Raw genomic sequence first — 24,805 nt, forward strand, 5'->3', positions numbered from 1 at the left:
AAGTCCCCCCACACTCCCAGCATTTGATTTTTTTTTTTCATTGGCTTATTAGCAGAGAAATGAAAAAACACCTAATATGTTATAACCCTTGTATTGCTGTGGTTTAAAGTCCACAGTATAAACTATGAGGCCATCATCCCATAGGGTTATAAAATAATCCATGTGATATTTTCCTTGCTTGCTTAGAGCTATAAAAAATTGTGAGAAACTTCAAGGGAAGAATATTGGCATATATAAAGGATAGGAAAGTGCATCTGACAACTTTTGACCCTATTGTTAAGAGAGTTTATTCATTATTTTTCCCTATTCTTATTTGACATTTTTTATAAGTGGTTCGTAGACCTCATTTGGTTCAGATACACAAGCCTCAGTTTGAATTTGATGATTCATCAGCTTTCAGTAGAGAATCTGAACAGTCAAAAGTTAATTGGTTTACATTAGCGTACTCCTGGGAGGTGCAAAGAAAAAATCTGGTATCTTATTAGGCTGGCTAGTACTTTGAGATTATAGCAACACACATACATTAGAACTAAAGTCACCCTGTAAGTACAAAGATGCAATTTTATCAAAGTCAATAAGGTTGTACTAGTACCTTGATGAGCAGAATTTAGCCCATTCTATACAAAATAATAATATGGGTTTTAGATTTATTGTATTTCCAAATGAACAGGTCATAGTTCTAAGGCTGATTGCTTTGGTGAAACCTTGCTTATTTTGTCAACGTATATAGTTACAGTTGCTAAGGTATAAAGAGTCAGGCAAAGGGGGTGTTAACGAAGGGCTCTGTTTACCTGTTTCTTAATAGCAAGTAAGCGAGAATTTGTCTCCTTGATTATACTTAACTGCTATATTTTGTTTATTTACTGGGAACACCCCACTTGACCAATGATGATGAATCAAAGCATAGTCATCACAAGGAATAGATCAAACATGAGACCAAAGATGTTTGGGACAAGGTGCCCTTTCATTTGGCAAAAACCCATCATTCAGAAGTGCTCTGATTAATGTGTTGCTGTACTCAGGTGGGAGGGGTGGGGAAAAGGGCACTCTAATAAACTGCACCTTTTTGAAGTAAGTAGATATACAAGGCCAGATTCTGCTCTCTGTTAAAACAGTGTAACTTCATTGACTTACTGGAGATATTCCTTGCTTGGTACCTATGTGAGAGCCGAATCAGACCCATTGTTCCAGATTTTTCAAAGGTTGATATAACAGGTTGATAATCCTTGAACATGAAGGGTTCTTGCATATGCATTTACACTTCTTGTGCACACGTGAGGTTTTGTGGGTTGAACAGGCAGGTGTGCATTCCTGAAGGTTGCATTGACCTTTAAAAAAACTGTCCCACATTAGTGTTTGTTAATGACAGAACTTCGCACTTATTGAGCGCTTTTTTCATCTGAGGATCTACAAGTACTTGAAAAAATTATTAACTTTTAAATGTTTTGAGTAAAAATATTGGACCAGATTCCTTTGTTCATTTGGCCTGCTTTTATCCCATTCTGGTGATACAAAGCAGCCATGAGCCCAGCCTACGGGTCAATTACTCTTGGTTTCTGGCTGGTTTGTGACACCACAGTGGTACAAAGCAACCAGAATATTCCAGTGAATCTGGCCCATAAACTCTACAGGCCATATCCTCAGCTGATGTAAATCCGAGTACTTTACTGGTGTCAGTGGAGCTATACCAGCTTACACCAGCTGAGGATTTAAATGTAAATCTTCGAATGCAAATAGAAGGGACAACTGGGAATTGTACTCCGAAAACCAGTACATCCAGTAATGTTTGGAAGATTTGCATAAGTCTGACATCAGCAGTGTATTCATTAGGAGCTACAGTCTCATCTGAATTACACATGTGTAAATCTGGAGCAAGACCATTGTAGTTATTACACATTTACAGCAGTGCAATGATAAACTTTGGCCTTTTACTTCTCCACCCCTCCCACCCAGTTTGTGAAGAAATTAAAAAAAAAAAAAAAAAAAAAAAATCAGCTGATGGATTTTTGCAAAGTTTTGTGGGAAGTAGTAATGCTGATTTACAGTCAGAAAGTAAAAGTTTTGCATTATTGTTGATGGAGGTTAAGATTTAGAAGTGAATTTTGCTTGCTGTGGTATGTTTTCTCTTTCTGAATCTTATTTACTGTATATGATCTGCATGGCTTACAGTCAGTCATAGCTGAGAGAAGCTATGTGACATGATGAGAGGACAGATTAAGCAAAATACTCAAATATTTTCCTGCCCTGCTTGTCACCTGCCCTCTTTCATTTTTTAGTTTAAGAATGTTGAAATAAAGATAAGACCATGAGTGAACATCATGTCTGCTATATTTAGTGTTAGCAATTGCCTTCATGCAAGGTATTGCAGCTGTGGGGGATGCTGTTCATTCTTCTGATAGGAAGCACCCAAAACTCAATCACATGCTCTATTGCTACACTACCAAAACCATGAGAAAAATTCCTTTCTTTAAGACTCATTGCAACTAATTGGCTTGATATTTCACAACATTTTGCTAAATAAGACAATGTGTTGCAATGACTTTTTTTTTTTTTTTTAATTTGGGGGTGGGAAATACCTCAGAGGGCTTAAAGGAGGGAATGGCTCTGCTGGTCAGACCAAAGAACTTAGAGTCAGGATTCCATGCTCTGTTCTTGACCAGGATCCACAGGATTTCAATGGCAGAGCCAAGTCTCATAACTTCTCTATGCCTAGCTCACCATTTGAAGAATAACGGGGATGATAATAATACTTAACTGTTACTTCCTGTGGGAGTTTTAATTACTCACTTTTGGATAGAACTTTCAGATCCTGCGAGCTGATACTGTACAAGTATTTCAGTAAAAGAGGCCTGATTTTTCAGAAGCGTTAAGTACCTGTAACTTAGCAGACAACACCATTGAAAATCTTGCTGAACTTACCAGATATGTATTCAGGAGCCAACTTTGGGCACTCAAGTTTGAAAATTGACTTTAAAATTTTTTGGTAGATCATGAAAATATTGCAAAATTAAAAACCTGAAATATCCCATTCAGTCTCTCCCTCTCCATTTGCCAAATCCAGGCCTGGTGTAACTAGGTGCAACTCTGAAGAGTTTTTGGAGTTACACTTGCTTAAACCAGTTTTGAATTTTGCCCTTTCTTTTAGTTAATTTGGCACTACAACTCATGAGATTCTGTCCTGATCTCATTAATGTCAATAGCAAAACTTACTCTGCTTCTCATCTAACCTAAATATATAAAGCCTGATTCAAAGCCTACAGAAGTCATTGGAAAGGCTCCCATGGACTTCAATGGGTTTTGGATCCGGTACTTATAGAGCATGACTCAATGTGGTATCTGGGCCCATATCCATTTCAATAGGAGCAGAGTTGGACCCATGTTTTCCAGGATGTGAGGCTGGATGTTTAAAACTACTAGCAACCTCACTTAGAAAAATCTACTACAATAATTTCCTTTGGGTGAAATTCAGCCACATACAGTGCAGCTTAAGTACAGTAGTTCATAAACTTTGTGCTTGCTATCTCCACAGCGCTGGATTTCACCTTATAACTTTGCACAACTATTTGCTTTGAATAAGAGAAAATAGCACTCACTTTAAAAATTGGCAGGGCTACCCAGGAGGTGTGAATGCCTAACCAGTATTCTTGTGACTTATATTTGACTGAATTTGATTTAACCAAGCTTGCAAATTTTAGCACAAAAGGACTTCATATCTGTTTGGAGACCTAGTTGATCTGTTCTCTTGAATAGCTTTTAAACTTTTGCTATTTCAGGGAAGAGCAGGGTTTAGTCAGAGAGGAAATCAACAGTTACATACTTTTAGATAGTGTTTAGCTCTTAATCTTGGTTCATATCACAGCTGGTCTGATGGGAACTGAGTTTCACTTCCTGTACAGACCTTTGTTGATCAGTGCACCTCTTCTGTTGTCTAACATATGTGGTAAGTTTCATGACATGTATCTGAACTTAAGAGCAGAGTTTAAAACCCACATACCTTTTCACGTTACTTCCGATAAAAAAAAAATCTCTTTCTCCTAAACTTCTGTTTGCACATAGTGTATACAGTACAATCGCCTGGTTACAAGGATAGTCTGTAGATAGTAACAGAGGGTCCTGTGGCACCTTTAAGTTACTTCTGTTAGTCTTAAAGGTGCCACAGGACCCTCTGTTACTTTTTATAGATTCAGACTAACACGGCTACCCCTCTGATACTAGTCTGTAGATAGTTCACTCCTTAAACTTAAGTTCATCATAAGAATTAGAGGGCCATATTCCTTGAACAGAGCAACATGTGATTTTAATTTGCTGTTAGTAGGTGCATAAGAAACTCGCTGTAAAGGATACTAAATAGATATCCGACGGCTTCATTGCCATTCTCTATGGATTGGGCGCAGAGGAACAGTTATCCAAATTCCGTTCTGCATTGCACTTGGGCAACTTCGTTGAAGTCAACGGAGTCTCATGGTTTAATTGAGTACAGAATTTGGCCCTCCTAGTGTGTATGCAATACATATACTCACTTAAGTGATGTTCACTGAAGAGAGTACAGAATATTTACTCTTATAATGTAAATAAAATTCCATTAAACAGCCCAGTTTTATAAAGAAGGAGCATGATCTAGTTAGTGGTTAAAGTACAGAGCAGGTTATTCAGAGCTCTCTATTCCTATAAGCTGGGGGAATTCTGCACCACTGCGCATGCAGAATTTGCACAGAAATTAATGTTTTTTGCACAGAATTTCCTTTTCCTTCCCAGAAATGGGCTGCAGAGCTGCTGGCTGCCATTAGAGACTGCCTGCTGGGCCCAGCAGAGCACAGCTGGCAACTAGAAGACACTGCCAGAGGGAGGGGGAGGGAGCTGGAAGGTTCCTGGCAGCTGCAGTTCCTGGCATGCCCTGAAGGAAGGAGGCAACGTGCAGGAATCTCCACACAAGCCCAGGACCCAGCATCAGGCTGTTTCTCCCTCGGGATCTCGGGGGTGTGGGTGTCGGGGGGGGGGGGGGGGGGGGAGTGCGCAGCTGGCATCTGGGGGGGAGGTATTGCAAGCATCTGGCCCAGGGGAGGGGTGCGCAACTGAGGGCTAGAGTGGGAGGGAGTGTGGGGGTCTGGGCTAGGGAGCACCCTGCGGCTGGGCTCTGATGGCTGGGGGGAAGGGGTGAATGCGAGTGTCTGGCTTGGGGGAGGGCGGGTCCTGCAGCTGGGCTCTGGTGGGGAGCAGTGCGGGTGTCTGGGGTGGGGACACCTTGCGGCTGGGCTTTGGGGGAAGGAGGAGTGGGTGTCTGTTCCCCCTGCTGGGCTCTTGGGGGAGGGGGCAGAGAAATAGGAACTGGGATGTGGTAGGGGTTTCTATAACTCTCTACTCCTGGAGCATTTTTTTTTCTCTGTATTGTTGCTGATAGGTATTTTGAAATAAATTACCAAAATAATTGAAACTGGTGTGATTATATAGTGCTGTTTTGACAAATAAAATATGCAGAATTTTAAAGTATTGTGTACAGATTTTTCAATTTTTTGGCACAGAATTTCCCCAGGAGTAATTCCTAGCTCTACAACTGATTTGCTGAGTGACTTTGGACAAGTCACAGCTTCTCCACGTTTCAATTTCTCTGGATGTAAAATGGGGATGAGAATATCTACCTACCTCATAGGGTTGCTGTGAGGCACAATTTGTTAATGTTTGTAAAGTGCATTAACCGTCTCAGTTGGAAGATACTACAGAAATACCAAGTATTGTTTTATTATTGGTTACATGTTGTACAGCTAAATAGGCAGTGGGAGTAGCTCTTGACTCTGCAGAGTGTTCGAATGAATTTCCTGCTTTCCCAAATCTGTACCGAACTGTTGTCTCCACCATTTCCTTTCCTGTTATTCCTGCTAGTGCCATTTCCAGATAAAAACTGAATAATATAACTTGACCAACACTGATGGGGGTGGTCCTTTGATCTCCCTCAGAATACACTATATTCAGGAATGGTATTGGAACATGGAGGACTCTATTGCATGGAGTTAATTGTTTGGAGGAAAGCTCAAGGAGGGGTTGAGAAGGTGCCCACTTTATCCCTTCCCCATTAGGATGGGTTTTAATTCCCAATCCAAACATTGTCCATTATACATTATGTAGGACCACCCTCATTTTATATCCACATTTATCTGTCCCATGCTTACCTGCTGCAATCTCGCATTGTTAATTATTTACATCAGAAATATTGAATCATGATACTGAGGTTAAACATGAAGTTATTTTGGCTAAGGAGTGGATCCCATATAATGTTAAACTTCTGGCACTCTTATTTTTCCTAAGTCCCTGATTTTAGTCTTTATCTCACATTTAGGCCTGGCACAATTGAGAGGTACATTGTCGTATTTAGTTTCATCACCAGTATCTCAGAGCTAACCCAGGAATGTAATCATGCAATCACCTGCTGTATCAGTCACAACTAATTTTGTTTCTGGGCTTTGCATTACATATGCTCGAAATAGGTCTTTTTGAGGCACAGAAGAAAATGTTTTAAATGAAGTGCTATTAACAGACAAATAACTTTTTGTGGACATTTGTTAAGGTTGCAATGCATGAGTACCAGCAAATGTTACAATTGAAAAAGTTTAAGCATTTTAGAATAATGGAAACATTTATAGAAAGGTAAGTAAATATTCAAAGCCATCCACAGCACTTAAATAAAAGGGCCTGTGTTAAATAATACCTTGCCTGTTCTGAACATTTTCATTCCTAGATTTTAAATGTATGTCAATTTTGAAGTTTTACAGTCAAGGTTTAGAGGGACCTCAAAGTCAAACATTTTGGGATATTCAAAGATGTCTAGGCAACCTGGGCCCCCAGCTCCCACCAAAATTATTGGGAAGTGGGCATCTAAATGTACAACTCAGTTCTGAAAACTTCATCCTTTTCAATCTATAGATTGAAAAAGTGTCATTTTTAAAGCACCCATTATTTAAGAGAGATTTGATTTTTTCAAACTTTTTAAAGAAAAATCTACTATGCTGTATCCCTGAAAGAAATCACTGAACTTTTCTTTTGCAAAGTTCTGAGGGAAATGGGTAGTGGATTCCATTTTCATGGCAATGCAGGAAATGAAGGGGGGGACGGATAGCTCAGTGGTTTGAGCATTGGCATGCTAAACCCAGGGTTGTGAGTTCAGTCCTTGAGGGGGCCACTTAGGGAGCTGAGGCAAAAATCTGTCTGGGGATTGGTCCTGCTTTGAGCAGGGGGTTGGACTAGATGACCTCCTGAGGTCCCTTCCAACCCTGATATTCTATGATAAATAAATAAGGTCCTATTCATGTTACAAAGAAAACCAACTCCCAAAACACCCACAATGACTGGATGTATTACACAACCATGCAGAGTCATCTCAAGAACCCTGGTCTCCTAGCTTCAGAAATATAGGCCTATACTACTTGTGCTAAGGGAAAGTCCCCGGATGCCACAGTGGAGAGTCAGAGGGCTCTTATATTCTATCTAAGCTGCAGCCAGCCACCAGAGGACAAAATTCTCAGACTGTAAACATTACAATTAGATACACTGATTATTACTAATTTTTCTTAATTACAACTTGTTTTATTCACTAAGAAGAATGTCTTTGAAGGGGGAGGAGGAATAAGCTGTGTTTGAGCTGGATGGATGGGATCTCAACCTAGGGATTGCCGACAAGTGTTAAGGAGCTACCCTTCTATTGCTAAATGGGAGGGGAATTTGGTATGGAAAAGGCTGGGAACCACTGAGCTACAAATTTACAAAAAACATTGCACACCAGTAAAAATCAGACTGATTCTTCAATAATGATCTGAAACTAAGAAATAGCTTGACTAATTTAACGAAAGCTTTTCAGAACAATTCTCCTTAGCCTTCAGAGTAAACAGCAATTTTCAGGCCAAGCTATTTTTGCTAGCCAGAGTTATAAGGACACTAAACATAGGACTTATAATGGGAACTAGTTGCAGACTCAGCTGTGAACAGATTCTCCATAATTACAGATGTAAGTGGGGGGGAGGGGAGGAAGTAATTGCAAGTCAATTTATTGGATCAGTATCTGACAATGTAAACCTCATAGTTACTATGGGAAAGAATAAATTGACCTTTTGCTCTGGCTGAAGAACTATCAGAAGAAAAGCCATAAGAAAAACTCCCAAGTTCCCATTTGCTGGTGCAGTTAAATGATTTGTGCATGAGGGTTTTCTATGTACAGCCATTATGCTGAGTTTGGAAAGTTGACCCATTAAGTCTAAGTTGCTGCCATCAAGACATTACTAAAATAACCACACAGTTCAGTATATTCCCCTAAAATTAATAACATTTTTCCCTCATACAGCTCATCAGTATTGCATAGTACTTCATTTCTCATCACCTTATAATGTAGTTGAAAGTGTATGTCCGATTCTGTATTTTAGTACAGTTAAATATGTGATTAGAAACATCAAAGTCATGTATGAGTAATCAGCCATTATTTGGGTGCCTGTGAAATTTGTTTATCAGCATTCAACATTTTATGACTTTGGTCCTCCAAGGAACTTAATCACTTATGTGATACTTTAGGAAGGGCTGTGGCCTTGAAAACACATTTTGTGTGGCTAATATAACTCTTTGTGTTTTTGGATTAAAGAAAATATTGATGTATAAATAATTCACCAAACATTTTTAAAACTACATTTTATTTTTTTGCATTTCACTGCGATTATGTGACTAGGACTGAATTTTGTGGATTTAAAAATTGCAGTGTGTCATGCGCTTTGGCTTCAAAATAAGATAAATTGGGAGTGAATCTGAGCCCATGTTTTATTCCAAAACAATCCTATTGTGAAAAGGAAACAAACAAAGAACCCTTGATCTTTTCAAAATTAAAATATTTTATTCAAAGATGAATTTGTGTCAAAATATACAAAGGTAAGTGTATATTTTAAGGTAAAAAAACAAAAATCCTCTGAAACAGAATTGCAAATATTGTCATGGAAAAAATTTACACACATATTCACATTTACAATGCTGCTTGCAAATACTTCAGATAATCTAGCTCAGCTTTTCAACGGAAATGATATCCTCATGATTTCACGCATTGTTTTCAAATAAAGTAGTTTACAACTTATTGTTATGGAACAAAATGACTGCATACCAGGAAGGTGCTTTTTTCACTCCAGAAAGTGTATGTATTCTTGACTTGAGTTCAGTTTCAGCAGGTTCACACTGGTAATTTATTACAAGTAGTGCTGGTTTTCTTATCATTGTTTATTTTTTATTAGGGCTGTCAAGCGCTTAAAAAAATTAAGTGTGATTAATCGTGCTGTTAAACAACACCAGAATACCATTTATTTTAAATATTTTTGGATGTTTACTAGAGTTTCAAATATACTTTCCGTTATAACAGAATACACAGTGTACAGTGCTCACTTTGTTTATTTTTATTACAGATATTTAAACTGTAAAAAACAAATTGTATTTTTCAATTCACCTCATACAAGTACTGTAGTGCAATCTCTTTATCATGAAAGTTGAATTTACAAATGTAGAATTATGTACAAAAAAAACTGCATTCAAAAATAAAACAATGCAAAATTTTAGAGCCTACAAGTCCACTCAGTCCTACTTTTTGGTCAGCCAATCACTCAGACAAACAAGGTTGGTTATAATTTGCAGGAGATAATGCTGCCTGCTTCTTGTTTACAATGTCACCTGAAAGTGAGAACAGGCCTTTGCATGGTACTGTTGTAGCTGGTGTTGCAAGATATTTACGTGCCAGATGCACTAAAGAGTCATATGTCCCTTCATGCTTCAACCACCATTCCAGAGGACATGCTTCCATGCTGATGATGGGTTCTGCTTGATAACGATCCAAAGCAGTGCGGACCGATGCATGTTCATTTTCATCATCTGAGTCAGATGCCACCAGCAGAAGGTTGATTTTCTTTTTTGGTGGTTTGCGTTTTGTAGTTTCTGCATCAGTGTTGCTCTTTTAAGACTTCTAAAAGCATGCTCCACACCTCGTCCCTCTCAGATTTTGTATGGCACTTCAGATTCTTGAACCTTAGGTCGAGTGCCTTAGCTGTTTTTAGAAATCTCACATCAGTACCTTCTTTGCGTTTTGTCAAATCTGCTGTGAAAGTGTTCTTAAAATGAACATGTGCTGGGTCATCATCCAAGACTACTATAACATGAAATATATTCAGAATATGGGTAAAACAGAGCAAGAGACATTCAGTTCTTTTCCCCCTTCCCCTCCCCTCCAAGGAGTACAGTCACAAATGTAATTGATGGATTATTTTTTTTTAACAGTCATCAACATGGAATGGTGGCCAAAGCATAAAGGGGCATATGAATCTTTAGTGCATCTGGCACGTAAATATCTTGCAACACCGGCTACAACAGTACCATGCAAAGGCCTGTTCTCACTTTCAGGTGACTTTATAAACAAGAAGCAGGCAGCATTATCTCCTGCAAATTATAACCAACCTTGTTTGTCTTAGAAATTGGCCGACCAAGAAGTAGGACTCAGTGGACTTGTAGGCGCTAAAGTTTTACACTGTTTTGTTTTTGAGTGCAGTTATATAACCAAAAAAATCTGCATTTGTAAGTTGCACTTTCACGATAAAGAGATTGCACTTCAGTACTTGTACAAGGTGAATTGAAAAATACTGTTTCTTTTGTTTATTTGTACAGTGCATATATTTGTAATAAAAAATAATAATATAAAGTGAACACTGCCCACTTTGTATTCTGCGTTGTAATTGAAATCAATATTGAAAATGTAGAAAAACATCCAAAAATATTTAATAAATTTCAATTGGTATTCTATTGTTATGAGTGCGATTAATAGCGATTAATTTTTTTAGTTAATTGCATGAGTTAACGGAGATTAATTGAAAGCCCTATTTTTTATCATTTACATGCAATGTTTGGTTTGTACATACTGTTCTTACCTAAAGTGTAGGATATTACTCTTAAAATAATGCTGGATAAGAGGACACATTTCTGAATCAGTGTGGGTGTTTGTGCATTATGCATTGATGAAATATACTGTGGATCATCAGATTTCATTAGTGTTTCAAGATTTCATAGGGTAGGAGGAGCTACTGATAAGATGACACAGAAAGTACTAAAGTAGCCCTCCTTTTCAGGATTTAGTGATTTTTCATATCCAGATTCAGGTTGTAATGATTTCATATGTTGGCATGTGTAGTGAACAAATGGTTAACTATTCTAGCGATTTTGCACATTATACTATCTTCTCAACAGAAATCCTTTTAGAATCACAGCTACGACATGACATCATTTAGATAACAGTATTGATTGACTTGCAAAATGTGCCTTATATGTAGCAATTTATAAATATGAAAGAGGTGGATTTTTACCAGATGGAGACATTCTATTACACAGTTCTACTGCTGCAGTGAGACTGAAAGTTCTCAGCAGTGAGTCTCTGAAATGGAATGGGCCAAATTCATCCCTGGCGTAACTCCATGTTGACTTCAGTGGAGTTAGAAAAGGGGTGAATTTGGCCCAGAGTGTTTAGGAGAGAGCAGCTGGTGGAACTGTAAAAAATGTAATTTAGTATTTTTCTCATACCTGTCCTTAAAGACTATATAAAAGCATATTGAAGAACAAAGAGAGCTAAGCTAAAACAATACCATGAACCGTTCGTTCAAATAACACTGGGCCAATTTCTTAGACTGGGAGCTCGTGGGAGCAAGCATCATTGTCCCTTCTTGTATGTCTGGGAAGTGCCTAGCACTTCAGGAGCCTAACAGCAAACAAAACACACAAACAATAATACTAAATCCTGAAATGTGCTGTGCGCTTACAGCTCCCATTGGGAGTTCAAAGAGAGTTGCTTGTGTTCAGCACCTCTCAGGATTTAGACCCATTCCTTGTGATTCTTTGATAGAAAACCACAGATTGCAAGGTGAATAGCGATAATGTGAGATAAGCTGCAGTCTCTCCTGGCTTTCTCAAGCAAATCAATAAAGTGCCGCTAACCCATGTTTAAGTACCCATTACTTTTGCCATAACGAGTGTCAAATATGGCAGTTTTTTTTTTTTTTTTTTGCAGGTTTAACATGCGAGAGTTTTTAACAAACTTATACGTTTCAAATATTAGCCATATTTTTGCAGGCTATAGTCAGTGCAAAAAAGAAATACTTCACATTGGGTTAAATGCCATGTTGATAATACTCAAAAGATTCATTCATCTGAGTTATTAGCTCTAAGTGGAAAAACTATTGAAATGTGAAAGCGTGTAAATAGCATATAAGTGAGAACCAACAGCATTAGCTGGGCAATATGCTAATCCTAATCATTTTACTAAGAAATCTGATTCTTCTTGTAAGAGTGGAGTGATACTGTGTAAGCAGCTTTTTGCAGGCCTGTCAGGAATTGATCATTTATTTTATACAGACAGATATAGGTATGCCTGATATATGCTTTGATCCCCACAAAGCTGTCTCTTTGCACTGTCATCAGTGTTCCTGTGGAATCATTCATTCCTTGGAATGTCCAGGTGGAAGCTCCAATTTGCTAATAAACCACTTATCTTTGAAGTATTTCTCGGTTGGCTACTAAGCAGTAGTTTTTAAGCTACTTGGTTTTATTTATTTATTTATTGGCTGACAACACAAACTTGCTGTAAATTAATTTTATGGCAGTTTATAGAAAATGGAATCCTATTTTCAAAACAATAGGCAGAAAGTCCAGTATATGCACAAATGTTGTGATTTGTTGCCGGGGCTCCCACAAACATCAATTTTCAAACGACTATGAAAGTAGGCAAATTGTCAAAGAAGAAATACTATTCTTGTATTACTGAACACCCATGTATCTCAGTAAAAATTTATACTGCACTTTACAGAACATAGATAAGACATATCCCCTGCCTAGAAAAGCTGACAACCTAGGGGCGAGGTTGTGATATACTCATGCAAGAAGTAAGGCGCTTCTCAACATGAGTTAAAATCTAACATTCTAGCCCACTACTGTAAATAAAGCTATTCACATCTGAGTCATAAATATTTTATCTAAATAAACCATAACACATTCATTAAGGATAATGGAATATGTTAAGGTCTTTGAAGACTATTATCAATGAGGTGAAGTTCATAATTTCATAAACCACTGCTTAGCCCCATTCTATAATCTTGCAAGAAAACTCCCATACTCCCTGTCTCTACTGGCTTAGGAACTGTGCTTGGGATCTATGTACATGCAGCTTCAACTGGAGATGGGACTTAAAGACTTCATATGAATAGCCTTTTTGAACACAAATCCAAACACCCTCAAATTAGAGAGAGATGTTTAGATTGGATCAGTTCAAAACTTTGAAGGTCAAGACCATCTTTGCTGTTCCTCTGAAACTGGTTTCAAAAAGTTTGGCTGGCTAGTAGGGATTGTTTGCTTAGAGCAAAACATTCTGTAAAACATTGGTTATCTCCCTCAATAATGGCTGGTGAAGTGGTATTAGAAGCCATTTTTGCTGAACCATACTGATGCCACATTTAAACATGACTCCTACATCAGCATAACAGCCTTATATTTTTCCTTGAAGTAAAAAATATAGGCGCCGACTCTTGATAGGTAATATCAATTTTCTCTCATTATACTTCTGAAAGCACCAAATTACTTTTATATAAAGTTGCATGTTGAAGTGTCGATTTTGTAGCAGCAATACAGCTAGCAGAACAAAAAGCAAATATTTCTCTGGGTAAGCTTCATAATAGTGAAATCAGTTTTTCTTTTCATATTATGCCAGTTCTTTTCTGCTGCACATGTGATGAAAGATAATTGAACTCTCTGGTGGATTAGCAGCAGATGCTCCTCATCTGGAGACATTTACATTTCCGCTTCTTTCCTGAAGCACTAACTTTCACAAGAATAACCTTTTGAATAGTATTTGGCTGCTTCATCAAACAGGGTTGTGTGATGTATTTGCTTGATAGTATGCTACAAATGTCAAGGATGCATATATTGATCTTTCCATAACTCATCTATAGTGAACAAATATCTCTGTACTAGGAAGGTTTCTTTTCTTTCTATGCTTATACAATATTTCCTCACCAGTGTCCTTATAGATATATTAAGGGTTAGATTGCCCATAGTCTGTGTGTTTGTTGGAGAAAGAACTAGGAACCTTCCCCTCTTCTATTCTCTAAGCAAGGAACAGGTGGTCCCTATATTAGGAGGATGAGTGCAGTGGCAACCCCCTCCTAACACTTTCTACAAAGGGGGTGGAGAGAAAGTGGGGTTGTGGCTCCATTGCTTTTCCTCCTCATTGACCAGCCAGAGAGAGTAAAATATCCTGCAGCATCCTAAGGCATGGAGTAGTAGATACACAACCTGGCGTTCTGGAACTTCCTGACCCCCCCATCCACAGTCCCAAGATGGTACAACTCTATGCTGTACATAGCCATGTTTTGTCGTAATCTGGCTATAAATAGGGAGGCCCAAATTGCGTCCACTTACATCCCATGCAGCCCTGCTGAAGACCATGCAGTTGCTTGAGGTATGAGTACAAAATTTGACCCTGAGTGCTCAGAATTCCACCTTTGTTTGGCTTGCCAGTAGTGGATAAGCCTGGTGCAATAGAGACATGTTGTAATAGCATTGTTTCCAACCCTCTCTCCCCCAAGGTGTCCTTGGATGTATTAAAAATTGAAAATTATTTGTTTTTCTTATTCTTTCCAGGGGACATGAGTTTTTGGTAGATCTGAATGTTATGAACTTGTATGAAACTATTGAGTTTGACCAAATGCGGAGGCTGTCCACACCATCCTGCACCAGTTCCAATTCCAACTACTACACAGTCTGGAAATACTTCTGCCGGGACCATTTTGGCTGGAGAGAGTACTCAGAGGTATCTGAAACTTTCCATAAACCTGTTTTGGACCAAAATCAAAACTTATATTGGAAACACCTGCTCAGGTGGAGTGGGTATCACTCCTTCTTGATCTCTTTGCCCAAAACAAGTGTAGTATCTGTATAATATTTGATATGTCCTTTCTCTGGGGGCCAATACCCCTCATTTGCAGGGGACTGAATAGTTTTCATCTCCACCGTGACTCTATTGATATATAAAACAGCAAAGATTTTGTTTCTCTGTGGTCAAAATTCACCCTGCATCTTATGGCCATAGAAAGCTTCCAGGTCTGCAGAACACCTCAGTCCTTCTGCAAGTGCAGAGGCTCTGGGTTGGGGCGGGGAAAGAACAGGGACTTGGCCAGTGGTTCTGTCATTGGCCTGATTCATTGACCAAAGTGTTGTGAAGGTGCTTTCCATTGGTTTCATCAACTACTCTAGTGCAGAAGTTGGAGTAGCAGCTGTGTGACTACTTACTCTGCTAACCTATAGGTAGAGGTTATTTTAGTTCTGCCCAGCCCCAGTCTCCACGTAGTTCCCCTGCTCAAACTCATTTACTTGGTCTTAGTGAACTGGGGCAGGATAGTGAATTTCATCTGCTGGGCTTAATCTTGCCATAGGGGCACCTGCATTGGGGCAGCGTGGAGCCACATTGCCCCAGGTTGAAGTGCCAAGAGGGACTGTGCCTCAAGGAGGCAGAATCCTTCTCAGAGTTCCCCAGCATGCAGAAGCAGAGCACCCATTCAGACAACACCGACTACAGGTCTGTCTCATCTTACGCAGGGGTTCCATTCCGCAGTTAGCGCGTAAAGTGAAAACCGCGTATAGCCAGAACTCCATTGAGTTCAATGGTGGGCAAAATCGCCCGCACTACAGGTATAGTATTAAAACTTTTTTTTTTCCCCCGACCACATAAAGTTGAAATCGCGTATGTTAAATGCGCCTAAGATGCGACAGACCTGTACTCCCTCCTGTGTGCCCTTTTCCCCTCGTATATCTGCAGAGCTGCTGAGTACAGGTTGGTCCTGTAGGATTAGATTTATTTTCAGCTTGTACCTGGCTTAGACTTGTTCCTGTAAAAATACAGAAGTAGAGAACCACAATCTAATGAGTTTTAGTAAAACAGAGCCACTAAACCTCCGTAATGTTTTCCTCTTTTTGAGAGTCTATTGGCTCAGGGAGCAATGTTTCCAAAATCCTCTGGTATTAGAGAATGAAACTAGTTAGTTCCAAGAGCGTCACCAGAATCATGAGAACATTATTGCACTTTGCTACACAAAGGTTTATAATATTAGTCTCCAATTCCTCCTTTAGAAACAGCCACAGAAATGTAGAAAATTACTTAAACATCAGGGTGACTGTTGAATAGAATCAATATTGCATACAGCCAGCAGAGACAGCAATAAAATGAGAACTATGCTCTGCTGAACTTTTGTTCCACAAGTGACCTGTGATAACATTTTAAATGTGGAAGCTGACTAATAGGTACTATCAAATTTAAGAGCAAATTAACACATGCTAGTTTCAGAGCAGTGTGGCTAAACCCTCAAAAACTGATTTTAAGATATGAGAGAATATGTTATAGAGACTTATTCTTAAAGGAAAATTCTTTTCATTTTGATCAGTTCATTGTTCTGAAAACTCACTTTGGGAAGGCAGATGAATGGTTTGGTTTTAATGCTGGGATTCCTGTGTTCAATTCTCATCTTTACCAGTGACTTGCTGTATGAGCTTCAGCAAGTCACTTAACCCTTCTGTGCCTCAGTTTATCCATCTGTAAAATGTGGATGCTATTATTTCTCACTCTCACAGGAGTATAGTGAGACTTATTTTATATTTGTCAAGCATTCTGAGATCCTTGAATGAAGAACAATCTATATGCAAATAAATAAAATGAATATATAAATCATATTAAATGTAATTCTCCATTTTATTAGTGCTTCTGAAGCAGACATTTGAGGTTTATAATGTGATTAGACAAATACCCATTTAACCTTTTAGCTGGGTAGTTGAATTGTTATATTATTAAAAACACTTTACAAAAACAGTTGAAGATAGAAGCAGCATTAGTTCTTTTGCATTGTTACCGTAACTTACTTTTTTTCTTTCTTTCTCAAACAGCCTGTTGTACGATTGATAGAAGAAGCCAACTGTCGGGGTCTGAAAGAGGTCCGGTTTGTTACCTGGCACAATCAGTATATCTTGAACATCAAAGATGGCTTCCAACAAAATGCATGTTTCCGAAGAGAAATCAAGAGGCGACCCCTTCTTCGCTCATGTGTTGTGCTGATGCCATTCTTACAGTAGGTATCCTGGGGGGGGGTGAAAACTTCTTACTGTGAAAGGGTACTTTTCAAAGGTCTTTCAACAATGGTTACTTTCCTTTCTTAAGACATGACAAAGGGAATTTTTCCTTACTGGCTAGGAAAATCTAGAAATAATAGGTATGTCCAGTATTATTTACTGCAGGCCACTGAACTCAAATCGAGTGCTTTGGTACTCAATCTAGTAGGATTTCTGAATTAGTGATACTTATTTTTTATGTATAAATATGGGCCCTGATTTAGTAAAGCATTCTTGTAGAGGAAAGGTGCTTAAGCACATATTTAATGCTAAGCTTATGCTTAAGTGCTTTCCTGAACCAGGACCATAGATTTTTGCACTTAGAAAGAGCCCAAAGCTTTGAAAACTTTACCAATAGATTTATAAACATGTAGCAGAATCACTTCACCCCGCACACAGTTAGTGCAGCCATCTCTGTGGTGAAACTCTGCAACTATTTAACAGCCCACAGCAACACTGCTCAGCAGTTTAGAAGTAGATGCAAAGAATAACTCTAGTATTAGGCTTAAAGTTCTTTTCTCTGACTTTCTCATGCACAGTGTAGATTTCCTTGGGCATGTACTGAAGATGTTCACTGAAAAGTAACTTAAGTAATAACAGTAGCAAAATATCTCAATTATAGCACTACACTGTAGTTAAGTGCCAATTCTGAAATGACCGTCCATTGCCCCACAACAGGCATCAGCCTGAGCTGTGAATTCCTGAGCTCAATGTGCATTATGTTTCCAAATGTTTGAAGCCGAGGTTTAAGTTCAAGCCTCTCTCTGAAACATATTGATTTATTGATCATGGAGGATTGTGTTCCATGACCAATGGAGCGGGGAAATGGCATGCCAACGCTTAATGGCCTTTTCTGGCCTGGCACTTTAGGAGTGAATGCCTACAGGGCACAACCCTACTGTAGCTGAGCACAAACTTTTAAAGTCCCCAATCCATTGAAATCACTGGGAGTTCTGCCTGTGAAGTAAGGCATACCAGCAAATAGTTGGAAAGTGCTGGCCACAAAATGTAGGGGATGTGATAGGAAGAAACTGAGTCTATATTTAACTTACTGCACCTCTGAGTAGCCATTTTCTCCCCTTGAATATGATTTCTAGCCTGTACTCAAAATCTAACCTTCAATAGTGCACAACTCTACACAGGTGCACACGTTTGGTAGAAGGCATAAGGAGCCTTCCACTCTCCCCACCCCTTGGATCCTTTCTGCTCGGGCAAAGTCTTGTTTGGGAGAGCAGGCACGGATTTCTGGTAGCAGCTTGTGTTGTTGATTAGCTAAATGGGATCACTCTTGTACTTCTATCTCGTGCATGCTGCAAACCGTGAAACAGTAGAACTCCAGTGCATGGGATGCCAACATACTATCAGCAATGTTGGATACTGCAATGTAATTTCTGTACTTCTACTGGCTTGGCCTGGGAGCTCTCAGCTTCCTGCTACGAGGTGGTACTATGGAGAGCCAACCTTTAGCTGACTGCTCCTCCTTTGTCACCCTGCCTCAGCTAGTCCGTGAATTCTAATGCAAGCAGGAGGGGTTGAGGCAAGGAGTGGAAGGGAACACTTGGCCCCTGGTTCTGAGAGTGGATGAAAGGTGGGGAGGACCAGCCTGCTGTCATGAGGGAAAGCCTGTTGTGGGATGGAGTGTTGTAGGGATGTAGGAGCTTGGGACCTCCAGCAGTTTGGATGGACATTTGGGTGTATATCTGAACTCCAGACACACTGTATCCATATTCATATGAAGCTAACGTTCACCCTAATCCGTCGTGGCCCTCCTGTGGCTGAGTACCTTCCTGTCCCCAGGCTCCCAGCTTATGTAGAGAATCATACCAGCCAAGGCTTTCACAATGCTGGCATCTATGTGCTTAACACCTTGCAGGATGAATAACATCCTTCCCACTAGGGGATGCTGGCTGGCTTTTATTTTATTTTATTTTTAAAGGATATAATTTACAGATGTACCCAAATTTGGGCTTCTGAACATGAGAGGTACAGATGTACTTGAAGCTTGCCAAACTGTTGTCCACATTTCTACTTCTCACTCTCTTTAGTGATCACCAAGCCATCAGTTCTGGGCTTCATAAAAAACAAATGTTTAAAAACACTTTATCATTTTCAAGAACAATTAGAGATAAAGCATGCCTTGTTTTATCATCCTCTGCATTGGGGGTGAACTTGTTCACCCAAAGGCCAAATGAGAAAAGTGTTGCATTGTAGTCCTTTTTGATTAGAACTCATAAAAATGCCATTTTTGTGATCTCACCAGCATAGCTGGAAACATTATTGTCAGAGTCCAGTAGTTAGGAACATATTGTCCTCTTAGCAAAGGGGTGGAAATCATTAGTCTGACTGGCAGCTTGTCATGCTGGGCCAATCAAAGAAGATTTAACTGCTGTATTAGGTCTAGAATGCTCATTAGCTTGCTGAATTGTTATAGCATCATAATTGTGAGGTGAAAGTTAATTTGTTCAGGGCCTTGAAACAAGTAATTGTTGGAAATATTTTCAGTTATAGTCTGGTGTGGGGAAAACCAAGAACAATAAAACGATATTGGGAAGAAAGAGTAAATATATAAAAACATGGACTTCTAGTTATAACACTTCTGATTCTAATCTTATGGGGAAAATAAAGACATGAGATGTTTTCCATCATAGCCAACTGATATTTTGCTCTGAGTGCCTGTTTTACTACAGTTTAAGGGTCTGATCCTGAAAGGTGCTGAGAATCTGCAACTCCCAGTGACTTTAGTGAACTCATAGTGAAATTTCCACTGTCCTGTCATAAACCTCCTTAGTTCTTAATGCAGTACCCCTGAGACTTTTCACAAATAAACCAGTGATCTCACACCACTTATTAGTGAAAGACAGCAGTGTGCTGTACGGGGGGGATCTTAGTATTCAGACTTTATTACTTTACAAAATATTCTATAGTACTTCATTAGTTCACTATTAAGTACAGTGGCTGCCATTAAAAAGTCAACATTGGCCACCAGTTACAAACAGTGATTGCCCCTTTTTTCCTATACCTAAAATAGAGAGGATAGGATCCTAAGTTTAGGATAGGATACTTAATATAGGAGTTGTGATAAATGTTGACTTTTTATGTAGTATAAATGCTTACAATTAATTTACACTTGTCAAAATAAAGGAACAAAGTACATTAAGTGATGCAATATCCTTAATGATTTTATTGTTTGCTTGTTTACTCTCTAATCTGTAACATTGGTTAATTTGCACGGGGTCTTCCAATCACTAGCATGAATTAATGAGGTTCTATTGTAACTTTGTTACCCACTGACACGTTTCCCTGTCGAGCAAAAAAACAACAAACCAACCCCCATTGTAATATCACAGACAATTACTACAAAATCATTAGGAAGGTACATTTACAATCCATCCTCTGGGTTTCCTTTAAACTATTAATGAACATAGTGGGCCAAATTCTGAGCTCAGTTAAACTGGAATAAATAAATCCAGAGTTGAAGTCAATGGAGTTGTTGTGTTTTTAATAGGGCTGTAACTGAGATCAGAATTTGGCTACTGGTTCTCCTTTTCAGCATTGTACAACAGATGAGAGCTATGTAAGGAGATAGATTTAAGTATAGTTCTACTCTGAAAAGTATCTTGTTAAAAATGGTGTTACAGGGATCACTGTTTGTTGTTTCTCAGAGACCCAAATCAAATGTGATAGAAAAAGCTGCTTATGTTTTTAAAAACCTAAGTATTTTTTAGCCCTGTAAGTTCAGCCTTTAATCAGAAAGTCACGTTGCGTTCTTTCTAGCTTACACATCGCCAACAATAAAGATTCTGCAATCAGAACTTAATTGACAGTTCTGCTGATAATGCACGAACAAGAATAGAAGCCAGCTCCCATAGTTGTGTTGGCTCTGCTGTGAAAAGCAGGGAGAACATAACTTAGTCGGTAAAGAGTCTCTGAATACCCACAGAGCAGACTGGTTGAGTAAGAAATTGCCAGTTTTACACACTTTTTAACTAGAACCACACTTTAACCAAAGGAAATTGGCTGCAATAGTGTTGCCTTCAGCAAATTCTTAGATATAGGGCCATAGTAAACTTTTTTTTATAAAGATGGCATAGGGAGCTAAATCTTGCTTGCCTTTCCCATCCAGTGAGTTTCACTGACCTAAATTCAACTACTTATATAAGGAAGGCAAGCAGGATTTGGCCTGAGATGTAGACAAAACTCAACTCGCCTCTAATGTAGCCAGTTGATAAACAGAACGTTCTCATGTCTGTCTTTCCTCCTAGCCAGAGCACATAGATTTTCCCTGTTTCAGTAGTGATAAGTTTTTTGTAAAATAAAAGTGACCTAGTAACTTTAAGGGTGTGCTTAATATGAGTTCCACTGCTTGGGATTAGATACACAGCTGTACCTTGCGTGTCAAAGCTCTAAGTCAGAGATTGGCAGTTTCATAATGTGACCTTGGCCAAGTGGTGTTGCTTACTCATGACTACTCTTTACTGATCACCTGTGCCATGGCTTGGCCCTGGAATCAGAGGGAAGTGTCCATATCAACTTCCTTCCTTCCTTCCTGCTTCCCCAGTGCCTGAGTCTGGCAATTGTAAAATGAGTTCAGGTCACGTGCTTAGCTCATGCAAACTGACATAGCTGCATTGACTCCATTGACTTCAGTGGAGCTACACCTGTTTACATCACCTGAAGATCTGGCCCTCAAATTTTAAGCTCCTAGAACCTGACTCTGCACAGCCTTATTCGACCATGGGACTACTCAACTAAGCAAGCATAATTCAGTTGAATAAGGCTTGCAGCTTCAGGTCCCTAATCAGGTGACTATAAGCCAGAAACTATGCTAGTTATCTAAAGTTAGCCAGTCTTAAATGTACCTGCCCACAATCCTGAAACATGCTTCAGAACTGGAATTCTTCACTATGGGTGAAATCTTGGCTCCACTGAAATCACTGGCAAAATTCCCATGGACTTCAGCAGGGCCAGGATTTCACCCTCTGTATTTATTTTTGTGCATTTTAAAAATCCAGCCAAATGTATGTGTAGCCAACACTTACAGTTTGCCTCCCTCTGGCTTGACTGGTCCTTTGCTGCCACAGCCTTTACAGACAGCAGCATTGCTCCTTCCTCCCGTGTGTCACCTCTACCTGGCAGCACTCCCTGCAACAGAGGCTGGTCCAAGGCATGAAAATAAACATATGCGGATATGCAAGTAAAAGCAACTAATTCTAGAGCGCTTTCATCAGGGCATTAGAGCAATAATATGCAACACTGAAATTCAGCTATCTTTTGTGGTATTCATTATGTTTACCCATTATTTATCCAGGATCATAAATCATGCATGCCTTTTCTTCTTGAAAGGTGTTCTAAGGGAGTTATCAAAATGTTCTTTTGTTCTTATTTTGTATGTTGCTTGTTCAACGGAAATAGTTAATGAATCACAGAAAGTTTGTAAAATAATTCCACTGCCATTTGGTAGTGTTCTGTCTGTACGAGATATTTAGAAACAATTATCTGCCACTGACACATGTAGCAACTCATTCTAAGTTTTTCTGCAGATTAGAAGCCTTACTAATTACTATGACAATAGGTTTCCAGTGGTGTTTGCACTGAGATTTTCCCCCCTTAGTGAACTGATTCTGTACTTGAACAAGCTTATGAGAGTTTTCAGATTGGTTTGAATGGACACAGGACTAGGGACTAAACAGATAAGATGTTTGGCATGCTCTTTTTAAACAAGAATTTGAGCTATATAAATTACTGCATTGCCTTATAGCCGTAAAGCAGCAATAGTTTAAGAGATTCTCATAGACTAACGTCAGAAGGGTCATTGCGAACATCTAGTCTGAACCTTGGTAACTAAATAATTGTAGTTTGAAAGTCGTCTTTTTATTTCTGATTTTTTTTAAATGCAAACTCTCTCTTTCCCAAACTAGGACTCTGGGTGGCAATCCTCCAATATCTTCTACATCAGCTGAACCAGCCTCTTCACAAGTCTTATCTCCGACTGCTATTACCTCTCCAAACCTTTATCCTGAAACTTGGATTAGTATGGATCCAGCTCAGGACTTCATCCAAGTGCCTGTTTCTAAAGAAGATAAAAGCTACAGAACCATTTACAATCTGTTTCACAAGACTGTGCCAGAGACCAAATATAGAATTTTGAAAATACAAAGAGTGCAAAACCAGTTTCTCTGGGAGAAATATAAAAGGTGAGTCCATATAAATAGTCTTCTTTTATCATGTTGGAAAACTTCCCTTCTGAAATAAAAAAGAAATGATGGTGTTGGCCATGAAATATAATCTGATTGTTAAGCAGAATATATAAACTTCATCAAATCTCTTCTTTAAAAAAAAAAAAAAAAGCAACAGCTTTAAGTTGAATAATTTTGCTTGAAAAATAAACATCAGTATACATATTTCCTGAAAAATTTTGTGTAAGGTGGTTATATGCTACATTGACACATTGAAGAAGTGTTCTAATTTTTCCTTTTGCAGTTCTAACCTTCAAGATGATAACACTAATATGTGGAGAACTTTTTATCCATAGAGCTGCACTGAAAATTCATCCTTTTTCTTTTTCTATTCCAGGAAAAGGGAATATATGTCTAAAAAAATGACCGGGCTTGACAGAATAATGAATGAAAGGCACCTGTTCCATGGTACCTCCCAGGATGTAGTGGATGGAATCTGCAAGCACAACTTTGATCCACGAGTCTGTGGGAAGCATGCCACCATGTTTGGACAAGGCAGTTACTTTGCCAGGAAGGCAAGCTACTCTCATAACTTTTCCAAAAGGTCACCCAAAGGAGTTCATTACATGTTTTTGGCTAAAGTACTGACAGGAAGATACACAGTGGGCAATCATACTATGAGAAGACCGCCACCTGTGAACCCTGGCAGCATCACCAGTGACCTTTATGACTCTTGTGTGGACAATTACTTTGAACCTCAGATCTTTGTCATTTTTAACGATGACCAGAGCTACCCTTATTTTGTTCTTCAGTATGAAGAAGTTAGTAACACTGTCTCCATTTGAAAATCCTCCATGCTGCTAAATTATTCATTATAATGAACTTTTATCTGACATTTGTAGTAGTTTTTGTGAAAAAATGTGCAGAACTGATTAAAGTTAGTGGCTTGGAGGAGGGCTTAAAAAAATAAAAAAGAAGAAATCCTGAAGTGACCAGTTGTGCACTTGCTGTTTCATTATGTATGTGCAAATTGTAAATATTTTCCCATCCTTTTGTTATAAAACCCTGTTTATTTATGTTAGTAAATATTCATGTTTAAAAAAATGTTTGGGTCAAATTATTTAAATTATGTTGTGCTTATGCATATAATTGTTGGTTCATAGTTGACTTGAAAATTTATTATGCCCTGATCCCAAAATCTTTAAAACTTTTTTAAATGCAGGATCAAGATACTCTTGGTTGCAAGTTATTACAAGAATTGGCTGAGAAGCTCTCTGAATTAATAATGTTGACTTTTAAACAAATTTTGGAACATTAAGGAAGTTCTTGAGGACTGACAAAAAGCTAATATGCCAATACTTAAACTATGTGTCATCCTATTTAACTGGCCTATATTTAAACAACATAGATCCTGGGCAAAATTATAGAAAGGCTGT

At 38.7% G+C, this 24,805-nt stretch overlaps 1 protein-coding gene across 3 annotated transcripts in view; it reads left to right on the forward strand.

The window, feature by feature from the left end:
- The window catches only part of TIPARP (TCDD inducible poly(ADP-ribose) polymerase), a 69,363-nt gene extending 44,896 nt beyond the window's left edge, over positions 1-24,467 (forward strand). For all 3 annotated transcript variants that reach the window (XM_054040305.1, XM_054040304.1, XM_054040306.1), the window contains exons 3-6: positions 14,680-14,848; positions 16,972-17,153; positions 23,112-23,387; positions 23,767-24,467. In XM_054040305.1, the coding sequence (XP_053896280.1) occupies positions 14,680-14,848; positions 16,972-17,153; positions 23,112-23,387; positions 23,767-24,214 (1,075 nt within the window). In that variant the 3' untranslated portion in view covers positions 24,215-24,467. The remainder of the gene's footprint in view (positions 1-14,679; positions 14,849-16,971; positions 17,154-23,111; positions 23,388-23,766) is intronic.
- Positions 24,468-24,805: the final 338 nt, after the last annotated feature.

The sequence above is a fragment of the Malaclemys terrapin genome, chromosome 9, assembly GCF_027887155.1.
Source record: "Malaclemys terrapin pileata isolate rMalTer1 chromosome 9, rMalTer1.hap1, whole genome shotgun sequence".
Classification (NCBI taxonomy): Eukaryota; Metazoa; Chordata; order Testudines; family Emydidae; genus Malaclemys; species Malaclemys terrapin.